At 43.4% G+C, this 24936-nt stretch overlaps 1 protein-coding gene across 9 annotated transcripts in view; it reads right to left on the reverse strand.

Moving 5' to 3' along the window:
* Nucleotides 1–24936, reverse strand: part of LOC139561870 (actin-binding LIM protein 2-like) — a 111929-nt gene that overhangs the window by 42652 nt on the left and 44341 nt on the right. For all 9 annotated transcript variants that reach the window (XM_071379221.1, XM_071379220.1, XM_071379219.1 and 6 more), the window contains exon 3: nt 656–839. In XM_071379221.1, coding sequence (XP_071235322.1) covers nt 656–839 — 184 coding nt within the window. The remainder of the gene's footprint in view (nt 1–655; nt 840–24936) is intronic.

Below are 24936 nucleotides of genomic sequence, written 5' to 3' on the forward strand. Positions count from 1 at the left end.
AGAGAGAGAGGTGGATAGAGTGCTAACACTAATCAGATGTTTTTGGACCAAGGAATTGCGGATCATGTTGCACCCTCAAATCCCACACAAGAACACAGTGTATGACACAAACACGTGGCACATGCACAACCCACCCACCCAGGCACACACACACTCAGCGGGAAACCGAACACTGCTCTAGAAATAAGTGGCCTGTGAGTTCCTAACCACACACTTAACATTCCTGCTTCAGTGTGAAAGAGGCTCCCATTACCTTCCAAGACCTGATAAAACCACACCACTTTCCCACACACACATACAGTATACACACATACAGTATACACACATACAGTATACACACATACAGTATACACACATACAGTATTCAATTTGAATGAGTTAGGGATTGCAGGTCAAACGACGGTATGGAGAGTGTCTTCAAAGCATCCACATGCCCAGTTGAATGTGGGCACCCATCTGTCTGTCTGTCTGAGTATCCCTTTCGGGGTGTATGCACTCGCGTGTGTCTCCACCACCAATTGGTGATGTGTATGTGTGTGTGTGTGTGTCCACCCCCCACCCCTGTGTGTGTGTCTGCCATCGTGTATGTACGCATGCAAGTAGTGTGTGTGTGTGTGTGTGTGTGTGTGTGTGTGTGTGTGTGTGTGTCTCTTACTTGCAGCTGGCGCAGACGAAGCAGCGTGGGTGATAGGTCTTGCCCAGGGCCGACACCACCTCTCCCTCGATGAACTCCTCACAGCTGAAGCAGCGCGTGCCGTACATCCGCTGGTAGTCCAGGGTGCAGATGTACTCCCCCTGGCGCACAAAGAACCCCCCCTGGGCCAGGTCAACGCCACACACTGCACGGAAGGGGGGAAAAGGGGGAGAGAGTGGGGAGAGAAAGAGGGGAGAACACAATAAGACATAGGATCAAAGATAGCAGTGTGTGGTCATGAGGGCTAAATTGCATGAGGGGTTGGTACAGATGGATAACTCTAGGTGAAATTCACGAGGAGAGGCCCAAAGAAGAGAGGGGGATAAGGACAGAGTAGATGACACCAACACTGAGCTCAGAGAGCTTGAGTGACAGTCTGGAACAAGTCAGAGGACGAATATTGTGCTACGCAAGAGCCTGTTCTACACGTCCTCTTGTTCTCATTAACCACTGTGGCTGCCAGCAACATACCACTGAGAAACAGCACACACACACACACACACACACACACACACACACACACACACACACACACACACACACACACACACACACACACACACACACACACACACACACACACACACACACACACACACACACACACACACACACACACACACACCTTCTGATACTCTTACTTACTGTTGCTAATACTGCACAATTTAAACATTCCCCCCCTAATCTACACTTCCCTGATACAAGTGTACATATTGTACTATAAATTGTTGGACGGTGTATACCATGAGCTCTAGCTTTTTCTGTCTGCCCAATGCAATCACATTAGTCAAATCGGTCGATAAAGGGTTTGTCTCCTGAGACCGACTGGAAATGCATCTTAAAAACCAAAGCTTTATTAAAATATCACGTTTGAGAGGAGTATAACAGTGACCTGACATTCCCTTTTTTATCTATGTATTGTAGGCAGGCCCACATTATTTTAGTCATGCAGGTCCCGTTTTGGACGTCCGTAAAACCCCTTCCACGATGTAGGCTATGTGTGCATGCCCATTATGAAACGAGAGATGAGTACCTCGGTGAATACCGGTGAACCTCGTATTTAGAAGCTATCTGTGACCTGTAAAAATAGCTTGTTTTCCGTTCACTTTTATTACAACCAAACTTATTAGAATGATTCACCTTCCTGGTCTTCTGGTGACAACGTCCGTGGTGCGCTTGCAACGCAACTTCTGGAGATGTGTGACTGCGATCTGATCTGTAAGACGGTTCCGATTCTGTTCGTAAAACACAGGTCTATGTGGGAGCAGTATAACAGCGAGTGGACATTCTATTTATATTGGATCTTTGTCCAGCTACTGTGGAAAGTTTGGATGTGCGTAAAACCCTCCGTAGTCTGCGTCGTTTTAATATTATATGCCCACTGAGAGAAATGATGGTGCCTGTAAGTGTGATATAGCCTATGGTGTTTCCTTTTTTTTTTCTTTTTTTTTATTAGGATTATTTGTTTTTAGGCCTTATCAATAATTCAATTCATCTTGCTTATTGACAATGTCTGGCATGTCCATGCTCAGCTATAACTCAATTTACAGTAGGCCTAGCCCCTATATCAGTGTGAATGCTATTGAAGCCATGCAATTACTCAGAACAATGTGACTGCAAATGGGTTCAAGTTAACGTAATTAGCAAAGATAGGTCTACATTTTGTTATTTCGTTTCTGTAAGCCATTTAACAAACTATAACGGACAAACATCGGAATTGGAGTTGATTTTAAGGCAATACATAAAAGGCCGTAAATACACAACTTCAAGCAACCACATATTTTCGCCATGGAGCACATTCTGATTGGCCAGTGAGGTGCCAAGCCTGGACACATCCACAACTTGTTTAGTCATCAAAACCCAGCCCTTCATGTCAACGCCAGCAAGTGCGCCGTTAATTCTGATAGTGAAAATAGCAAAAAGATTTCTGACACACCCACCGAACCTGTAGCGCTAGTGCCTACACTTAGATTTACCATCGCGTTAGGTTGTCACGCCCTGACCATAGAGAGCTGTTTATTCTCTGTGTTGGTTAGGGCGTGACAGTGACTAGGGTGGGTTATCTAGGTGATTAATTATCTATGTTGGCCTGGTATGGTTCCCAATCAGAGGCAGCTGTTTATCGTTGTCTCTGATTGGGGATCATATTTAGGCAGCCATTTCCCCATTGTGCTTTGTGGGATCTTGACTATGTATAGTTGCCTGCGAGCACTATAGCAGCTTCACGTTTCGTTTTGCGTTTTATTGTTTTCTTTGAGTTTCACTTCAAAATAAAGAGGATGGAACCATACCACGCTGCATCTTGGTCCACTCATTATAACGATCGTGATATAGGTTTGTTAAAATAGAGCCCCATGTGTATCCTGTACATACAACTAATACAACTTGAAACTCTCCTCTCTCTGTCTCTCTCTCTCGAACCTAATAACCACTGAAACAATAAATTAACCATGGCAACAACACACAATACACAATACACAAAATCTCCTTGACATCACTCCCTGGACATGCCCGCTGGAAAGCTCCATCCCTTTTCCAGTAATTTAATAAAACAAAGTGAGGCACCGATAGCTTTTCACTCCCTCTTTTCTCAGAAAAAGAAGGGAAGGACAGGAAGAAAGAGTGATGTTTCAGCTGCTCCGTGTTACACCACGGGAATCATTGTGACCCACTACAACTTCTTTACAACCTTACGACAACCTTTTAACAACCTGACCCAGGGAAGCACCATCCCAATGAAACAGCTGCCAAACAATAACCATTGAATGTTGCTCAGGAAGTGGCGGACATATTTTCCAATGGAAGCTCGTTCCTCATTGGTTAGAGCCACACTAGAATGTGACACATGCAGCCAGCTTTCTAATATCCGGGCCTGTGGGATGATAATGCGTGAACCCTGTCCAGAGTTGCCTTTGTGTGCATGCGTGCAATTGTGTGTGTGTGCGTGCTTGCATGTGAACCTTGTCCTGAATAAGATCATAACACTGGCCCAGTCGGAAAAACCTGGAAGCTGCTGGACATGACACAACAAGCATTGTTTCCAACATGTCTTATAGTGATTGGACTAGAAAGGGTTAACTACGAGGGAGCAAACTGTACATAACACAATGTACTGTATGATGTGGTGACAATAGTTTGTGTTACTTGTTGATATATTGGTTCTATTCTACGTTTGTAGAACGTATATAGTTATGTTTCTCTTTTGCAACCAGGTTGAACTGTGAAACGATGGTACTATCAGTCTAGTCCTCGACAGAACATTCCTCCTACCTCTCGCTCTTTGATTCCCGTCCCTAATGGGTCAGAGGAATTGTGAAACAACTATAAGGAGTGTTTCAATCCTGGCGCCACCCTAGATCCACTGACCCTCTGCCAGCACCGCGGGTAACCTGAACCGGCATCTCACTCTCTCTGTTTCTCTCTCGGTCTCTCGCTCACTCTCTCCTGAGAGAGGCAAAGAGAGAGGGAAAGAGAGAGAGAGAAAAAGAGAGTGGTCCTAAGAGGGTCTACAGCAGGCTTGTCTTTCACCAATAGATATTTATACCTGCAGCAGATGGTCGCCCACAGACCACAGACCACACCAGAAAGGATTTATCTGTGTAAGGAGGGGGGAATGTAGGGGAAGTGCAGGTGGAGTCAGCCATTAGAGTAATGCAGGCTCATGTTGATGATTACCAAGGTCAACCCCACAAAAATGCAGGTCAGGTACATTGGTTCCTCAATTAAAAGTTTTGAGGTTATGCCGCGACAGTTTGTGGTAGATAGCGGCATATTGTGGTAAATTGTTCATTCCGTCATTGCGCCACACTATCACAAGTGGGAGTTAGAACGCTGACTATGCTTTTGGTATTGCTTTCGGTTTCTCCCCTTCGAAAATCAGACAGAAAGAATTCTCAGATTACAAACTAGCTTTATTTACCACCGTGTGGAGAGACGGACTGCCTGCTCTATATTGAGTGAGTTTCTGAAACATGGAGTCCTTTTTTGATGATGTGAAGATGAAACTGAATGAGAGTCCAGCGAGGATAAGGAGGGGAAAAGGTTGCCCATGTTTTCAAGACCTGGGCTATTTCATTTATTTGTTACTAGTTTATTTAGGCAATTTAATGTATTAGTTTAGGCTTGGCCTATTTACTAGGCTATTTTGTCAGCATAAAGCTGAGTGACTCACTCATTTCTGGCTTTGGATCTAAATAAATAAGTACCTACATTCTTTCTGATTGTCTTTAATAAAGAAATGTTTTGACCCAAGTTAATCTGCTCATGTTGTGTGTGTATATGTGTTCAATTATTTGTTACATTGTGGTTACAATGAAGAATGTAAACTAAAGAAATCAAATAAATCCTATTCAGAATTAATAATCAGATTTGCGTTGTGAGCTGTAATTTTCCCTATATATATTTTTTTTAACTATTTTTTTTGTTACAATCAATCCATACACATACAAACGACAACATCACACAAGCATCAACTACATCACACTGGCTCAGACCCACATGCTCACACCCCCCATCTCCAGCTGCCGCATCCCTCTCAACCACATGGCCTCAAACTGCACCATTTTGTTTCTCCATGTTGCCCACGCCCTTTCAACATTTGCAGAACAAAGCACTTGACCTTTCCATTGTGTTGATGATGGAGTATTGGTTGATTCACCGTTTTTTAAAGTATACGTTTTTTCAAGATAAAAGAAAAGTATCGTCCAACCCATGGGATATCTCACTGCACCCTCATATGCCATGTCTTGAAATATGCAGACAGACAGATTAAAAGTACATTTCCATTGTAATACCTCTGACAAACAACTTTGGATTATTACAACCGAATGAAAAATGAACCTGGTAATCTAATTGAATTTACTGAAGACCTATGGGTTTAACCTTCCGAATTAATGATTATATTGAAGAAAGAATCCGCCTCTAATGAGTTCCGAGAGCCGAGCCATTAACCAACAAAATAACATCAATTGGTTTAGCCTAATTGTTTCTATGACTACCGACAGTAGGCTACTATTCCTTTTTCTGCATGAATTCATTTGTCTGCATTTTTCGAAACAGAAACCATGTCATGAGAACAATATATTAACATTCTCACAATGCATTGTGGCACATTGACAACTCAAAACGCTTTGAAAGAGCCTAATAATATTAGCCAACAAATAAAGCCACTCAATCATTAACTTCGAAAACAGTCCGTTCATTACCCAGGTCTCTTCAAATTGCTGTGCAGGAAGAGGATGTTATCCACCGTGCCCGGTCGCAGGCTCGCCGCTGGCTTCTACCTGACACCACGAATCCATCTGTAGGTGACGCTTTATCCTTTGGAACCACAGAATTACCAGGTGAAGAGTAGGCTGTTTGCTTGCCTCCAAGGCGAGGCCTCTTTGAAGCGATAGAGGAAATCAACAAGATCCACAAGTATTCTTTCACAATAGCTGGCCTCATGTTATCTGCAGTTTGGAGATGGGAACTGTCCCACTCTGTGGCGAATAGCACCCTCTCCACGAGCAAACACTCTTTGTGCATGTAGTGGACTGTAAGGCAAAAGTACCCTATTTTTCGAAAATCGTCATCCACATGTCAAGTGTAATTGCGCCATTGTATTTACCCAAGTTCTCTCTCAACTCCGGAACCACCACCAGCTGATTATTTTGCCCGATGCAGGACTCTAGTGCAAGAGGAGAGAGATGCTCAGACAGAAACATTCACACCTCCATTAATTTACAAAGGGATAGTCTAATATCTCGGCAAGGTGTGAAATATCCCACAATTTGTGCCACAGTTTAGTCTACAGATAGATGCTGCGGTCAGTCAGAGTTGAGTCCTATTGTGAAGTGTAACCAGCATCCCGGAGTCGCCTCTTCACTGTTGACGTTGAGACTGGTGTTTTGCGGGTACTATTTAATGAAGCTACCAGTTGAGGAATTGTGAGGCGTCTGTTTCTCAAACTAGACACTCTAATGTACTTGTCCTCTTGCTAAGTTGTGCACCAGGGCCTCCCACTCCTCTTTCTATTCTGGTTAGAACCAGTTTGCTCTGTTCTGTGACGGGAGTAGTATACAGCATTGTACGATATCTTCAGTTTCTTGGCAATTTCTCGCATGGAATAGCCTTCATTTCTCAGAACAAGAATAGACTGACGAGTTTCAGAAGAAAGGTCTTCGCTTCTGGCCATTTTGAGCCTGTAATCGAACCCACAAATGCTGACGCTCCAGATACTCAACTAGTCTAAAGAAGGCCAGTTTTATTGCTTCTTTAATCAGCACAACACTTTTCAGCTGTGCTAACATAATTGCAAAAGGGTTTTCTAATGATCAATTAGCCTTTTAAAATTATAAACTTTGATTAGCTAACACAACGTGCCATTGGAACACAGGAGTGATAGTTGCTGATAATGGGCCTCTGTACGACTATGTAGATATTCCATTAAAAATCAGCCGTTTCCAGCTACAATAGTCATTTACAACATTAACAATGTCTACACTGTATTTCTGATCAATTTGATGTTATTTTAATGGACAAAAAATGTGCTTTTCTTTCAAAAACAAGGACATTTCTAAGTGACCCCAAACTTTTGAACGGTAGTGTGTGTATAAATATATATATACTGTATATTAGGCTAAACACCAGTCATGTTTGACAAATATAATGTAGGACCATTATTAATATCTAAAGGCTTGATTCTGTTGACATACTTGAGTCACCGTTGTTCTGAAAGGCCAGTGCCTGTTGCACACTGCAACATCACCAATCTTGCAATCTGAGTGGAGGCAGTCAACATGTTGAGACTATTTAACCATGAACGTAATTGTTTCAAACCAAGACGTTTTTTGTCATTTTATGAGGCATGTCTTACCATTGTCCGACCATAGGATTGTTAAGGGTATTATTTTGTAAACACTTCCTCAAACGCAATTTAAATCAGTATTTCTCTCATGTACTCAAATGTATTTCGTTGTCCAGCAGCCAAAGACACAATCTTAGTCATATTAACAACCCATGCTTTTTGCTGCATCTTTAGATCTTCCCTCTGTCTAAATTTCTGAAGAATATTTTAATCTCCGTCATATGAAACCGCTCAAATTTGCGGTGCACTTTTGAGAATGGTGTTTTCCCGCTAATTGCATTTTGGAATATTTGCTCTTACTGCAGTGCGCGCACTGCTGCGCTTATAATGTAAAGAAATAGCCTAATAGTTATCAACATTTTGAAGCTGTTAGGTTCTAATTCTCAGAGTAAAAAAACTCTACGGACAGTATGAAAGCTTAACCAAGTTTATTCTGCCCAGAAGATCAATACAGCTGCATTAGACAAAAACATTTTCACACAAGCACTGATATTTAACCATTCCTCATAGGCTGAGTCTCCTCCTACTCATCTGTACAAACATCGTTCTTCACTGCTAGGCAGGACACTAGTGATACGGGCCATAAACTTTTATTTCTCCCTTAAGGTGACCTGACCTCAACCCCCCTCCATCACCAATCCATGGCTGTCTCCCCTTATCAATGCCTGCCACATGTAATCGCTTCCCTGCACTCAACACATTCCAAGCAGAATACGTATATTTTCATATTCTCAGAACCCAACAAAGCTAAACGTTGTGATCTGTTGCATCAGCCTCATAGTTTTTCTTTTTTTTGATGTACAGTGATTGTATTCATTTGGGATCTATCGTGTCCCACAACTGTCCCAGAGAATATTTATTTCTCGCACAGGACAAACTGACCAATAGAATAGGTCAACTTTTCTACAATGGAGGGTTGGTAGATTGACATAGGCTAGTACTTTTGCTGTTTGTTAAGCCTACTCATCTTGTTGGCTGACAAAAAGTAAATGTGGACAGTCCTTCTAACATCTTCAATATACGCCTCCGAATTCGATAAGAAGGACGCACGCTGTCTTCACTTGTAGCTACTTCGAAGCGGCAATGCTTGTGAGAAGGATCCGATCACGTGATGGGCATTGACTAATAAGAATTGAGATATCTGCTGATTGGCAGGATTCATTTCAAAGGTAAATCATTTCAAAAATTCGGACTATTTGGAACAGCACAACATATACAATAATAGTACAGCCAAGAAAAGAACAGTTGCATGTATTCGTGATTGCAACTGCTTTAGCCAACATGTTGCAGTTCATTTATTGTCTCATTATTCAAGGCTCCCTTTGTTACTTATTTTTATCAAAAATGCTTGAACTAAATTATCAGTCCAAAAGATGAGGACACAACAGTTCACCTGACACAAGACCACAATTTGAAATGTCTAACTCAATATCACAGACCTGTTTAGCCCTGACGAAAATGCATCAGCCCCATATAAATATGACCATTTATTATAATCTGTCACGCCCTGATCTGTTTCACCTGTTCTTGTGATTGTCTCCACCTCCAGGTGTCGCTTATTTTCCCCAGTGTATTTATCCCTGTGTTTCCTGTCTCTCTGTGCTAGTTCGTCTTGTATGTTTAGTCAAGTCAACCAGCGTGTTTTTCCCGCGTTCCTTTTGCTATTCTCCTTTTTCTAGCCCTCCCGGTTTTGACCCTTGCCTGTTTCTGGACTCTGTACCCGCCTGCCTGACCATTCTGGCTGCCTTGACCACGAGCCTGTCTGCCACTCTGTACCTCCTGGACTCTGATCTGGTTTTGACCTTTTCTCGCCTTGTGCCTTGATAATAATCCACATAATAATCAAAACAACCTCATAATAGGTAATAATGTATATACTGTATATCAATAGAAAGAAGCACATACAGTATTTGTTCAACATCTTTGTGTTTTCGTTAATAAAATAATTATTTCAAAAAAGACTAGATGGAGTAGATGTGCTCAAAGACCTCGCCTGGTGTTTCAAATGAGCATTAACGGCAAGCACTTGCGACTAACCCCAAAACATATCACAGCATACGTCAGCAGACTATACTGCGGTATGATGCAACTTTTAAATGAGGAACCGCTGTACATTAGCAGTGGACAGAATTCCCGTACGGGGATTGGGATTGGGCCAAACATGGAGGTAAAGTTTAGGGGATGGATTTAGCCTGGGAAGGAAGAGTTCTGGTATGCAGTCAGGACTCTGATCTGGTATGTTCTGGTATGTAGCAGATAGAATCCTATCCCCTCTGCCTCTACTCCCGGTGCCAGAGAATGTGACTTGTGGGACACACTGGCACCAGCATAGACTCGTCAAACATCCTCGTGTGACCTGTGACCTAGTAGAAAGGACATGGAGTTGGCTGGAGGATGACTCGGAGAAGACTGGGAATGATAAAGATATGACAGTGAAGATAACTTCCTGGCGTCACTTCCTGTTGAATCTGCAGACGTGTTGCTGTGCGTTTTGTTGCTGTGCGTTTTGCTGCCAACTTTACTTTGCTAGCTGACAACTTTACGTTTTTTTGTTTTGTTTTTGTTTTTAATTACCGTTTATATTTTTAGTTTTTTTCCATCGCAACTTTTTTCCCTCATTCAACTTTTTCACTCCGGACGCTTTATCTGGACATGGTTCGTCAACACCTTCAACAGCCGAAGCTAAGTAGTAACATTAACATGATGTCTTCTAATTGCAGTCGCTGTACTCATAATATACAGGAGAACGATCGCCTTACGGCGAGAATAGCTGTGCTACAAGCCCAGCTTCAGACGCAATCGTTAGGCAAGGGTAATTTCAGTGTAGGAAAGGAAGAAACAGCGTCTGTGCCACCAGTAAGTACAGATAGTAACGTTAGTATAAATCCCCCCGCACAGTCCCCGCAGCCGGACAACTTTCTCATGGCTTCTGGAGGGAAATGCTGTTGGAATGCTCAACCGGTGTCGCTCATTCAGCCGACAGAAACTTTCAACCGGTTCTCCCCATTATGTAGCGAGTCGGAGTCTGAGTCTGAGTCTTCTCTTGTCTCTACTCCTCCCGTTACGGGGTCTGAGACGCCGAAGGCTCCCACCATTAGCTCTGACAAATTGAAAACCCTAGTCATTGGCGACTCCATTACCCGCAGTATTAGACTTAAAGCGAATCACCCAGCGATCATACACTGTTTACCAGGGGGCAGGGCTACCGACGTTAAGGCTAATCTAAAGATGGTGCTGGCTAAAGCTAAATCTGGCGAGTGTAGAGAGTATAGAGATATTGTTATCCACGTCGGCACCAACGATGTTAGGATGAAACAGTCAGAGGTCACCAAGTGCAACATAGCTTCAGCGTGTAAATCAGCTAGAAAGATGTGTCGGCATCGAGTAATTGTCTCTGGCCCCCTCCCAGTTAGGGGGAGTGACGAGCTCTACAGCAGAGTCTCAGCACTCAATCGCTGGTTGAAAACTGTTTTCTGCCCCTCCCAAAAGATAGAATTTGTAGATAATTGGCCCTCTTTCTGGGACTCACCCACAAACAGGACCAAGCCTGACCTGCTGAGGAGTGACGGACTCCATCCTAGCTGGAGGGGTGCTCTCATCTTATCTACCAACATAGACAGGGCTCTAACTCCTCTAGCCCCACAATGAAATAGGGTGCAGGCCAGGCAGCAGGCTGTTAGCCAACCTGCCAGCTTAGTGGAGTCTGCCAATAGCACAGTCAGTGTAGTCAGCTCAGCCATACCCATTGAGACTGTGTCTGTGCCTCGACCTAGGTTGGGCAAAACTAAACATGGCGGTGTTCGCCTTAGCAATCTTATTAGGATAAAGACCTCCTCCATTCCTGCCATCATTGAAAGAGATCGTGATACCTCACATCTCAAAATAGGGTTACTTAATGTTAGATCCCTCACTTCAAAGGCAGTCATAGTCAATGAACTAATCACTGATCATAATCTTGATGTGATTGGCCTGACTGAAACATGGCTTAAGCCTGATGAATTTACTGTGTTAAATGAGGCCTCACCTCCTGGTTACACTAGTGACCATATCCCCCGTGCATCCCGCAAAGGCGGAGGTGTTGCTAACATTTACGATAGCAAATTTCAATTTACAAAAAAAAAATGGCGTTTTCGTCTTTTGAGCTTCTAGTCATGAAATCTATGCAGCCTACTCAATCACTTTTTATAGCTACTGTTTACAGGCCTCCTGGGCCATATACAGCGTTCCTCTCTGAGTTTCCTGAATTCCTATCAGACCTTGTAGTCATAGCAGATCATATTCTAATTTTTGGTGATTTTAATATTCACATGGAGAAGTCCACAGACCCACTCCAAAAGTCTTTCGGAGCCATTATCGACTCAGTGGGTTTTGTCCAACATGTCTCTGGACCTACTCACTGCCACAGTCATACTCTGGACCTAGTTTTGTCCCATGGAATAAATGTTGTAGATCTTAATGTTTTTCCACATAATCCTGGACTATCGGACCACCATTTTATTACGTTTGCAATCGCAACAAATAATCTGCTCAGACCCCAACCAAGGAGCATCAAAAGTCGTTCTATAAATTCTCAGACAACACAAAAATTCCTTGATGCCCTTCCAGACTCCTTCTGCCTACCCAAGGACGTCAGAGGACAAAAATCAGTTAACCACCTAACTGAGGAACTCAATTTAACCTTGCGCAATACCCTAGATGCAGTTGCACCCCTAAAAACGAAAAACATTTGTCATAAGAAACTAGCTCCCTGGTATACAGAAAATACCCGAGCTTTGAAGCAAGCTTCCAGGAAATTGGAACGGAAATGGCGCCACACCAAACTGGAAGTCTTCCGACTAGCTTGGAAAGACAGTACCGTGCAGTACCGAAGAGCCCTCACTGCTGCTCGCTCATCCTACTTTTCCAACTTAATCGAGGAAAATAAGAACAATCCAAAATTTCTTTTTGATACTGTTGCGAAACTAACTAAAAAGCAGCATTCCCCAAGAGAGGATGGCTTTCACTTCAGCAGTAATAAATTCATGAACTTCTTTGAGGAAAAGATCATGACCATTAGAAAGCAAATTACGGACTCCTCTTTGAATCTGCGTATTCCTCCAGGGCTTAGCTGTCCTGGATCTGCACAGCTCTGCGAGGGCCTGGGATCGGGAGAGACACTTAAGTGTTTTAGTACTATATCTCTTGACACAATGATGAAAATAATCATGGCCTCTAAACCTTCAAGCTGCATACTGGATCCTATTCCTACTAAACTGCTGAAGGAGCTGCTTCCTGTGCTTGGCCCTCCTATGTTGAACATAATAAACAGCTCTCTATCCACCGGATGTGTACCAAACTCACTAAAAGTGGCAGTGATAAAGCCTCTCTTGAAAAAGCCAAACCTTGACCCGGAAAATATTAAAAAACTATCGGCCTATATCGAATCTTCCATTCCTCTCAAAGATTTTAGAAAAAGCTGTTGCGCAGCAACTCACTGCCTTTCTGAAGACAAATAATGTATACGAAATGCTTCAGTCTGGTTTTAGACCCCATCATAGCACTGAGACTGCACTTGTGAAGGTGGTAAATGACCTTTTAATGGCGTCAGACCGAGGCTCTGCATCTGTCCTCGTGCTACTAGACCTTAGTGCTGCCTTTGACACCATCGATCACCACATTCTTTTGGAGAGACTGGAAACCCAAATTGGTCTACACGGACAAGTTCTGGCCTGGTTTAGATCTTACCTGTCGGAAAGATATCAGTTTGTCTCTGTGAATGGTCTGTCCTCTGACAAATCAACTGTACATTTCGGTGTTCCTCAAGGTTCCGTTTTAGGACCACTATTGTTTTCACTATATATTTTACCTCTTGGGGATGTTATTCGAAAACATAATGTTAACTTTCACTGCTATGCGGATGACACACAGCTGTACATTTCAATGAAACATGGTGAAGCCCCAAAATTGCCCTCGCTAGAAGCCTGTGTTTCAGACATAAGGAAGTGGATGGCTGAAAACTTTCTACTTTTAAACTCGGACAAAACAGAGATGCTTGTTCTAGGTCCCAAGAAACAAAGAGATCTTCTGTTAAATCTGACAATTCATCTTGATGGTTGTAAAGTCGTCTCAAATAAAACTGTGAAGGACCTCGGCGTTACTCTTGACCCTGATCTCTCTTTTGACGAACATATCAAGACTGTTTCAAGGACAGCTTTTTTCCATCTACGTAACATTGCAAAAATCAGAAATTTTCTGTCCAAAAATGATGCAGAAAAATTAATCCATGCATTTGTTACTTCTAGGTTAGACTACTGCAATGCTCTACTTTCCGGCTACCCGGATAAAGCACTAAATAAACTTCAGTTAGTGCTAAATACGGCTGCTAGAATCCTGACTAGAACCAAGAAATTTGATCATATTACTCCAGTGCTAGCTTCCCTACACTGGCTTCCTGTTAAGGCAAGGGCTGATTTCAAGGTTTTACTGTTAACCTATAAAGCGTTACATGGGCTTGCTCCTACCTATCTTTCCGAGTTGGTCCTGCCGTACATACCAATACGTACGCTACGGTCACAAGACGCAGGCCTCCTAATTGTCCCTAGAATTTCTAAGCAAACAGCGGGAGGCAGGGCTTTCTCCTATAGATCTCCATTTTTATGGAACAGTCTGCCTACCCATGTGAGAGACGCAGACTCGGTCTCAACCTTTAAGTCTTTACTGAAGACTTATCTCTTCAGTAGGTCATATGATTGAGTGTAGCCTGGCCCAGGAGTGTGAAGGTGAACGGAAAGGCTCTGGAGCAACGAACCGCCCTTGCTGTCTCTGCCAGGCCGGTTCCCCTCTCTCCACTGGGATTCTCTGCCTCTAACCCTGTTACAGGGGCTGAGTCACTGGCTTGCTGGTGCTCTTTCATGCCGTCCCTAGGAGGGGTGCGTCACTTGAGTGGGTTGAGTTACTGACGTGATCTTCCTGTCTGGGTTGGCGCCCCCCCTTGGTTTGTGCTGTGCTGGAGACCTTTGTGGGCTATACTCGGCCTTGTCTCAGGATTGTAAGTTGGTGGTTGAGGATTTCCCTCTAGTGGTGCGGGGGCTGTGCTTTGGCAAAGTGGGTGGGGTTATATCCTTCCTATTTGGCCCTGTCCGGGGGTTTCTTCGGATGGGGCCACAGTGTCTCCTGACCGCTCCTGTCTCAGCCTCCAGTATTTATGCTGCAGTAGTTTGTGTCGGGGGGCTAGGGTCAGTTGGTTACCTGGAGTACTTCTCCTGTCTTATCCAGTGTCCTGTGTGAATTTAAGTATGCTCTCTCTAATTCTCTCGTTCTCTCTTTCTCTCTGAGAACCTGAGCCCTAGGACCATACGTCAGGACTACCGGGCATGATGACACCTTGCTGTCCCCAGTCCGCCTGGCCTTGCTGCTATTCCAGTTTCAACTGTTCTGCCTGTGGTTACGGAACCCCTACCTGTCCCAGACCTGCTGTTTTCAACTCTTAATGATCGGCTATGAAAAGCCAACTGAGATTTATTCCTGATTATTATTTGACCATGCTTGTCATTTATGAACATTTTGAAAATCTTGGCTCTCTCTAATTTTCTCCTTCTCTCTTTCTTTCTCTCGGAGGACCTGAGCCCTAGGACCATATGTCGGGACTACCGGCCGTGGTGACTCCTTGCTGTCCCCAGTCCGCCTGGCCTTGCTGCTATTCCAGTTTCAACTGTTCTGCCTGCGGTCATGGAACCCCTACCTGTCCCAGACCTGCTGTTTTCAACTCTTAATGATCGGCTATGAAAAGCCAACTGAGATTTATTCCTGATTATTATTTGACCATGCTTGTCATTTATGGAAATTTTGAAAATCTTGGCTCTCTCTAATTTTCTCCTTCTCTCTTTTTTTCTCTCGGAGGACCTGGGCCCTAGGACCATGCGTCGGGACTGCCGCCCGTGGTGACTCCTTGCTGTCCCCAGTCCGCCTGGCCTTGCTGCTATTCCAGTTTCAGCTGTTCTGCCTGCGGTTATGGAACCGCCACCTGTCCCAGACCTGTTGTTTTTCAACTCTTGATGATCGGCTATGAAAAGCCAACTGAAAATTATTCATGATTATTATTTGACCATGCTTGTCACTTATGAACATTTTTGAACATCTTGGCATAGTTCTGTTATAATCTCCACCCGGCACAGCCAGAAGAGGACTGGCCACCCCTCATAGCCTGGTTCCTCTCTAGGTTTCTTCCTAGGTTTTGGCCTTTCTAGGGAGTTTTTCCTAGCCACCGTGCTTCTACACCTGCATTACTAGCTGTTTGGGGTTTTAGGCTGGGTGTCTGTACAGCACTTCGAGATATTAGCTGATGTACGAAGGGCTATATAAAATAAAATTGATTGATTGATTGATAATGATTTTGATCGTCATCACCCATTGAAAATAAATAAACACCAGTCCTAAGCATGGCAAGTAATGTAAATGACTGAGTAATAATAAATATAAGTAATATATCTCTTTCAGTAACCAGGCAGGACAGCCAGCATGATGACACTCTAAATAGGCCTACTGTCTGTCTCTGAAAAGAGAGGTGAAGAGAGGAGCGCTAATGAAGAGAGGAGAGAATCGCTAATGAAGAGAGGAGAGAAGGGCTAATGAAGAGGAGAGAAGCGCTAATAAAGAGAGGAGAGAAGCGCTAATGAAGAGAGGAGAGAAGCGCTAATGAAGAGAGGAGAGAAGCGCTAATGAAGAGAGGAGAGAAGCGCTAATGAAGAGAGGAGAGAAGCGCTAACGAAGAGAGGAGAGAAGCGCTAATGAAGAGAGGAGAGAAGCGCTAATGAAGAGAGGAGAGAAGCGCTAATGAAGAGAGGAGAGAAGCGCTAATGAAGAGAGGAGAGAAGGGCTAATGAAGAGAGGAGAGAAGCGCTAACGAAGAGAGGAGAGAAGCGCTAACGAAGAGAGGGGAGAAGCGCTAATGAAGAGAGGAGAGGAGCGCTAATGAAGAGAGGAGAGAAGCGCTAATGAAGAGAGGAGAGAAGCGCTAATGAAGAGAGGAGAGAAGCGCTAATGAAGAGAGGAGAGAAGGGCTAATGAAGAGAGGAGAGAAGCGCTAACGAAGAGAGGGGAGAAGCGCTAATGAAGAGAGGAGAGAAGCGCTAATGAAGAGAGGAGAGAAGCGCTGATGAAGATAGGAGAGAATCGTTAATGAAGAGAAGAGAGAAGCGCTGATGAAGAGAGGAGAGAAGCGCTAATGAAGAGAGGAGAGAAGCGCTAATGAAGAGAAGAGAGAAGCGCTAATGAAGAGAGAAGCGCTGAGCACATATTTCCATTTCAGATGACCGGTTCCTTGTAAAATCAGTGTCATGATGATGATGATGCAGTATCTTCAATCAGACGAACGTAAAGGACTGTTCTAAATGTTTCAGTTCTTCTCAGGGTGTGTTGAGCGGAGTGGATTATGTCATGGGTTAACCCAGTTTACCATCACATAATCCCCAGAGTTCAGTGCAGAGCCGCTCCTCTCCTCTCCACTAACGGAAATTGTCGAGCTTTCTTCCTCTCATCTCTCCTTCATTTACCTCGTACCCTTTGTTCATTTTCGATGTGTCAAAGCAGCTTAAAAAAAAATGGACCACTTGCTCCCCTGTCCTGCTGCTGCACTTATGGAATCAGATCCAATCAAATCAAGTGTTGTTAGGATGTGCTTTATCCCCGTACGCACAATAAGGCTGTCAAAAGAAGAATAGCCTGTTTTCAAGCATAGGCTACCATGTTGAATCAAAGAGCCTTCTCACAAATCGCAAGTTGATGAAACACACAATCGGAGTGCGCTATTTAGGCCCAACACAAAGACTTTCAATGACTCCCTAAAGAAGGGACGTCATCATTCCGAGATCAAATCCATCAAAAACACGTCACAGTCAACCGCACGTGTTAGCTCACGGTTAGTAGTGTTAGTCTGTATAGGGCATTGACTTACGATACGGAGCATTTGTAGCACATGGGGATGTGTGAGACTTACTCCTCGGCCTGAAGTGTGGCCACTCGCGCTGCCCGAACTGTTACATTTTTCAGTGCCGTTAACTGGTACGACACTTCCAGAGGGCGGTGACTTGTGCTAGCAAAGCAGAGGTCCAAGGTTCAAGCCTCGGTGTGAGCCGAAGCAGAAGGAATTGTTCCTCGCTAAGTAAGCAGTGGGACCTCCATTATACATGCTTCGTGGAAACTGGATGCCCAGTCGTGTGTGTGTGTGTGTGTGTGTGTGTGTGTGTGTGTGTGTGTGTGTGTGTGTGTGTGTGTGTGTGTGTGTGTGTGTGTGTGTGTGTGTGTGTGTGACTCAAAGGCCTCTGACCTATTGAACTGGAGTCTGGAGTGCTGGTAAGGGGTGTGTAGCCTAACGCTTGAGAGAAGAACGCCATGTGCTATTATGTTGCAGTAGATTAGGTTTCCTAATTTTACGGATAGGAAGTAGCTACTGACTTTGCTGGAGTGAGATATACAATAACTTAGTCTCAACAACTATTTGGGATATATACCTAGTCCGATCCCACATTTAAAAAAAAATACTATTTTATAAATGCTATAGTATTCACTGTATTGTTTTTTGCAGACTGTAGTATACAGGTGAAGACATGTTGCACCCTCTACAACTACTGTGATTATTACTATCTGACCATGCTGGTCATCTATGAACATTTGAACATCTTGGCCATGTTCTGTTATAATCTCCACCCGGCATAGCTAGAAGAGGACTGGCCACCCCTCATAGCCTGGTTCCTCTCTAGGTTTCTTCCTTGGTTCTGGCCTTTCTAGGGAGTTGTTCCTAGCCACCGTAGTTCTACACCTGCATTGCTTGCTGTTTGGGGTTTTAGGCTGGGTTTCTGTACAGCACTTTGTGACATCAGCTGATGTAAAAAGGGCTTTATTGTCACGCCCTGACCGTAGAGAGCTTTTATGTCTCTATTTTGGTTTGGCCAGGGTGTGATTTGGGTGGGCATTCTATGTTCTTTTTTCTATGTTTTTGTATTTCTTTGTTTTGGCCGGGTATGGTTCTCAATCAGGGACAGCTGTCTATCGTTGTCTCTGATTGGGAACCATACTTAGGTAGCTTTTTCCCACATGGTTTTTGTGGGTAGTTATTTTCTGTTTAGTGTTTTGCACCTGACAGGACTGTTTCGGTTATTCACTTTGTTATTTTTGTTTAGTGTTCAGTTTTAATAAAAAGTCATGAACACTTACCGCGCTTTGGTCCGATTCCTCTTCATCCGACGACAAAAACCGTTACATTTATAAATACATTTGATTGAATTTGATAGTGTAGTGTTTCTGCAGACACTACTGTAGTATTTCCACTACATTGTTTTTGTTTTATTATCTTTCAAATAGAAGTGGGGGCTTTCTCTTTGAGGAAATCTACTGTAGAAATACTACAAGAGCTAATAACCTGCAGGTAGGAAGGACTGGGATCCGAATGTATAATTATGAGCTTCTGCTCTTTTGTATAACCTGCAAGGAACACAATATATGGATCTATACTTGGCATGTGGGTTTCTCACTTATGGGTGGCACAAATGTTGATACGGGGGAGGGGAATGGGCAGGGTGTATGCAAATTAAGTACTGTAGTATTTACTATAGTTTTAAAAAGTGTAGTGTTTTTGCAGACATTACTGTAGTATTTACTACAGTGTTCTTTGCATATAATACTGTAGTATTTACTGTACTATAGTATTCTACAGTATACTACAATATTTTATAGTAAGTACTACTTATGTTAGAGGGATACTACAGTGCGGAGTATAGTATTATAAAGTATACCACAGTTTACTACAGTACTGTAGTATTCTATAGTAAACTGTAGTATTTTTTTATGTGGGAACTCAACCCGACTACTCCATAGTGCTGCAGCCCCACTAGTGCGCTAGCTAGGCCAGGGTTTCCCAGTCAGTCAGAGCATTGACATCAAGCAGAAATTGAATGATGCTCTAGAGGTAGACAGTACACACACACACACAAACACACAAACAAACACACATACATACACACACACACACACACACCGAGACCCATGTCTCATGAATTATTGGTATGGGTGCATTGTGTAAGAGAGAGGCATTATTATAGATAACCTTCGGCTCGTGGTGGCTGAATAAAAACAGGAAGCTGGGGAACAACAGAGCCACAACCGGACACACACACAAAGGTGACCACATTTAAAATGATTTTGCAGGACAGTGTAGCCTACATGAATAAAAATATCCCACCCCCCCGACACACACACTCAAAAAATACCGTTATCAAAGTTTGCATCTGCACAGTTCTAACACTAAATCTGTTTCTGTACATTTTTCAGTGGAAATTGTTAAAAGTAGTCCTCGTGCATAGAGTTGTATGGTATTTTTTTTATTATGCTAATTATATTTCCGCGGGGGAGCGGATATCGACCTTTTAATGTCAAAGCGTAATTCCATTATTGTGGAATTGTCCTTTATCGTCCCAGCTCTAGCACACACACACACACACACACACACACACACACACACACACACACACACACACACACACACACACACACACACACACACACACACACACACACACACACACACACACACACACACACACACACACACACACACACACACACCTCAACCCTTCATTATACTGCCTGTTTATAGCCGGTCAACAAGAGTCTACATTGACCAGGATCCTGACAATACTATTATACAATACAGAATACAATAGACTAATGCCAGTTTGTGAGGCCCAAAACTCCCTATCCTCAGAACATCCCATTTGTGAAAGGTTATCTAATGTAGCATGAAGGGAAAATGGAAAGGGAAGCTACTTACTTAATAAAGGCACTCAGAATATCTCCTCGGAGGATTTTCCCCTCTGTACACTATGTGAAATCAGAGCACTTTTCTCCACCTAATTCATACATTTCCTGCCGAGAGAAATAATAAGGAGCCGCTCTGTCTATTGTATAATTTCTTCAAGGTCATTCGCAGTGAGACTTACGACTTAAAACGGAGTCATTTCTTGTGCTTGTATAATACAGGATTAATCGGATGAAGACACTTTGAAGTGTACTTCAACATCCAACTAGTTTAATCTATCGGGGCCTGTATTCATCAAGCTAATCTAGGATCAGTTCCCCACCCCGTCCATATAATCTCATTCATTGTGATCTAAAAGACAAAACTGATCATAGATCAACAGTCCTACTCTAGGACGCTTTATGAAGATGTGGCCTGAACTCCTGTAGGTATTCAGGGATTTCCGATTTGCGTTGAAATGCTCCTTTGACATCTTTCATAATGTTTCCTAACCAGCAGATTTCCTTAGTGAAAATAATACACACTGACACACACACCTGAGCAGCTGTGTGTGTGTGCGTGCATGTCCGTGGTACGCGCAAATTAACTTTTTGAAAGCTGAACAGAACCAGACCACAGGATGCTAATGAAATTGCATGTCATTTAAATGTCATTTGTGGCTAATCTAATTCCCTATCCTGATCCTGCAGTGGAAAATTGAAATGGACACAACAGCCAACCCAGACATCTGGTTAGGCCAGATTAGTCTTCAAGACACCAAGTGACCCTACATACAGCCTCAATATGCTGCTGCTATTAAATATATACAGTATGTACTGTGTGCAATGTGTATGCCGATATGTGTGTGTGTGTGACCTTGTTGGCAGTCCCTTGTAAAAGCCCCTTTGTATTTTACAGTGTGTGCATGGGTGGTAGTATGAGTGGCCATGCCTGTGTGTCCTTGACAGAATTGCTACGTGGGGTTTGGAGTGTAGAGTCTATGGTCGATTGTTTTGCCCACGGTCAATCATTTTGACATGAGAAACAGAAACTCACTTCACTTTTCTCCCACTCGGTGGAGCTAAATTGCTAGCAGACTTCTAAGACAACGTAAGAGAGGCAAGCTAGCCTGGGTCTGTGTCTATTATCCGTTCCCACGGGGTATTACATCATGTTTGTACATCGGATTTTCTCCTCTCTCCGTTCACAGGCCCTGACATAGAACAGGAGGAAACATGACGTTTTCTACAGTCTACAGTAGCCTATGTTCAAGGTCCTTAGTTTGTCCCGAACAGGAAAACCTCTGGGCCCTACCCAACAGCCTGTGTTTACTGTACTATCCCAATGAGTACATTCCATTCCAATCTAGACCTGGCCAGAAGGACCCCTACGGAACAAGCACTAGACCCTGGACCTGTTTCTGTTCTTACAGGGGTGGGCGTTGGTGGTATGTGTGAGCGTGGGGTGAGGTCACTATCCCATCCCTGAGTGACAAAAAAAAAGCACCCGAGCTACGAAGGTTCTGGTCAAGCAACAAGAGAAGAGGCCAAAAGCCAACACCCCTATTGAGAATATCTAAAACAGCTGCCATTGTTTCCCTGCCCCCCCCCCCCCCCCCCCCCACAGCCTCATACTGTCAAATAGACCCCGGAACATATGGTTGTTAGTGTATGTTTACTGTCCAACACCAATAGTTCTAGGAAGGAATCTATTTGGATAGGTTAATAATGACATTGATAGCTGATATCGCTAACAGTTGCCTGTTTTTCCATAGGTCTATGTGTATAATGCTCACCGGTCTGTAAGCTTGTATAGTAAGATCGGGTGTCCACAGTAGTCAATTCCCCCTTGTGTGAAAATGCCTTTGTGATGTTATCATCCTCCATGAGAACAAAAACAGGTCGAGGGATAAAAATCTCCTCAATGTTCTGCCAGACAACGGTTTCAGTGTACCTTTCATTTTGGACATAGCTGATTCACTAACTAACTAATGAATCGGGTGTCATAAAAATCAGACATAACCGGACACTATGTGCCAGATAGAGATCTTGCATCAACACAAGCTAGCAACACTTGATAGCATTCCTAGCATAAAGTCAATTAGCTAGCTAAAAGTAACATGATTAAACAGTACAGGGCTATATCCGAGGCTGTGTTTTGTGTTACCACTCCTAGCCCTGATGATATCAGACTACCAGAGCCACTGGGGGGGTTACATTAAATTACCACCCCTGTGTAGCATAGTGCTAATTATAATTGGCTAGCAAAGCGCTAATGGTTTCCCCTCCAGAACTGGCACCGTTAGCCGCCTGGCTTACACCCGCGGTAGCTCTAATTAGCGATAAGCAGACAGGGAGGTCATATATTTGATATGGTTGATTCTCCTCCAGGTCAACCTGAGGAGTCTTTGATGGTTTTCTGATGGGGCCCTGTTGCAGCCTATAAAGTGGCTGGAGCCAGAGTAGGTTGAAGTTACCTCCAACCACTGATACAGGGTCAGATGTTTATTCATCCCTCTAATGGTTAAGGTTAAGATTAGAGGTAGGGTAATCTGTTCCTAGATCTGGACTTCAGAGTAACTTCTACCTCAAGCTCTGGAGTGCACTCAGTCCACAACATCTGGAAGTTTATCGTCAAAACGGGCCCCCGCCCTCATACCTCATGATACATGAAGAATTCTGGCAGTATAAATCCGACATTTAGATGGAAAATTGCATTCCTGCAGTGGAATTCTGGGAAGGGCAAAATAAGGCTTCCTGATAAGGGGGGTGGTTGAGCTGGGTGTTGTCTCGGTAAACACTCTAGTTTCTGTTTTTTTTGTCATTAGGGGGTTGGGGGGTGGTTAAGGGATTGGGATTGGACGACCCCCCCCCCCCCCCCCCGGTGCCTCTCCCTGTCAGTGTTGAGTCTATAAGGGGTATTAATACCTCCCTCTAAATGCCTGACATTTCATTAACGAGCCTCATACATTTCCTATGAGAAACCACACTGACAAATGAATAAAACATGAATACATACTGTATTTCAGGCATCAACCAAAAACATAAAGTGGGGGGAAATATTGAAAATGTAGGAATTGCTAAAGGAAATGTAATAAAATACTATTGCAGGTGTAAGAATCTTCACACTTAGCACATTTCCCCTCGGACCACACTTAATGGTCCCCTATGAATCAGTAAACCAGGGATAAACATTTCAACATGGAGAGTAGGCTTGGGCGGTATACTGTATATACTGGGGTATTTTGAAATAGCTACGGGATGGTTTTTCAATACCGTTGAAACTATTTCTTTTAAGTTTTTTGATACATTTGAATATTTGCAGCTACTTTTTAAGAAAACACCTGTCGTCAACTTGCGCAATATGTTAGGAGATAAAGAATATCGCGTTCTTAACTTCACCTGTCACATAATTGTTTGTTTACCAGCACACAACGACAAGAGACTGGAGCCTTGTGAGTCACTCACTGTTGAGAGCCTTGTGAGTCACATCTACTTAAGAGTATGGAATTCAGCTAGATATCTTATAACTATTAAGTTAACTGTCTTAAATGTGTTAAATGCTCTCCAGTTGTTCATTTGGTTTGCTAATTTAGTAGCTATTTAGCTATCTAGCGAAGTTTAGCTCCTTCCAAAATCAAGTTTCGCTTGCCGGTAACGGCATAAAATCCCCTCCTGGATCAAGAGCCTTGCTGTCTAGTATTTTTAAGAGTTACTTGAATAACATTATGAACTGGGATGTCTGTCCTGAAAATAGTTTAGGTCAGAGACTGTATAAAATGGTATCGATGCCTTCATTAGCATCTAGTTAGCAATCTATATGGGATTTTACATGTCCTTGTTAGCATTGCTAACCTTCAGATTACAACGTCTCAGTGAAGTCTGAAAAATAGCGCCCCTTGTGTTCAGTGCCGGTATTACCGAATATCCCGGTATGGCACAAGGTCGATATGAAGGTATGACAATCTGGATACCGCCTAAGCCTAAATGAGAGGAGGATCTCTTTAGACAGTGTCACTCACTAGAGTCTGGACCTGCCTTTATTTTTCAGCTCCTCTTCATTTCCTCTCTCCTTTTAATTCATCCCTCGTTCCTAGAAGTGAGTTTAAGGGGGGGGGGTCCAGTGGCGTTACACACTGATGTAAGAATAAACGTGATAAACTGCAGGAAGTGCCCAACATTGTCCCGACCCCGCTGGTTTCCTAGCAACCCCGCTTGTGTTCATAACAACACCACACTGATACAAGCCCCTAGTGAAAGACTGGGCCCATACAGAGTGCAATGGAGATGACTGAGAGAGAAAGGGGGAGTGGGCTGAATATGAGATCACAGCAGCCAACTCTTCTGCTACACACACACACACACACACACACACACACACACACACACACTAAAAGAGACAAAACAGGAAACCCTGATCCTTCTGTTCTTTGATCGCTTTGACCTGCCCTATCTAACCTAGCCTGTTTGTTTTTTATGGTAGTGCTCTGGTGAGTGAGTGAGATACGGTAGCAAACATGATGACTGACCTGTACAGTATGTTACACCTGCTATAACCAATGCCCATAAGAATGCAGGAAATCCAGTAGCTAACTGCCTGTGCTCATGATAAATGGTCAGCAGTCTT

The sequence above is a fragment of the Salvelinus alpinus genome, chromosome 31 (assembly GCF_045679555.1).
Source record: "Salvelinus alpinus chromosome 31, SLU_Salpinus.1, whole genome shotgun sequence".
Taxonomy (NCBI): Eukaryota; Metazoa; Chordata; class Actinopteri; order Salmoniformes; family Salmonidae; genus Salvelinus; species Salvelinus alpinus.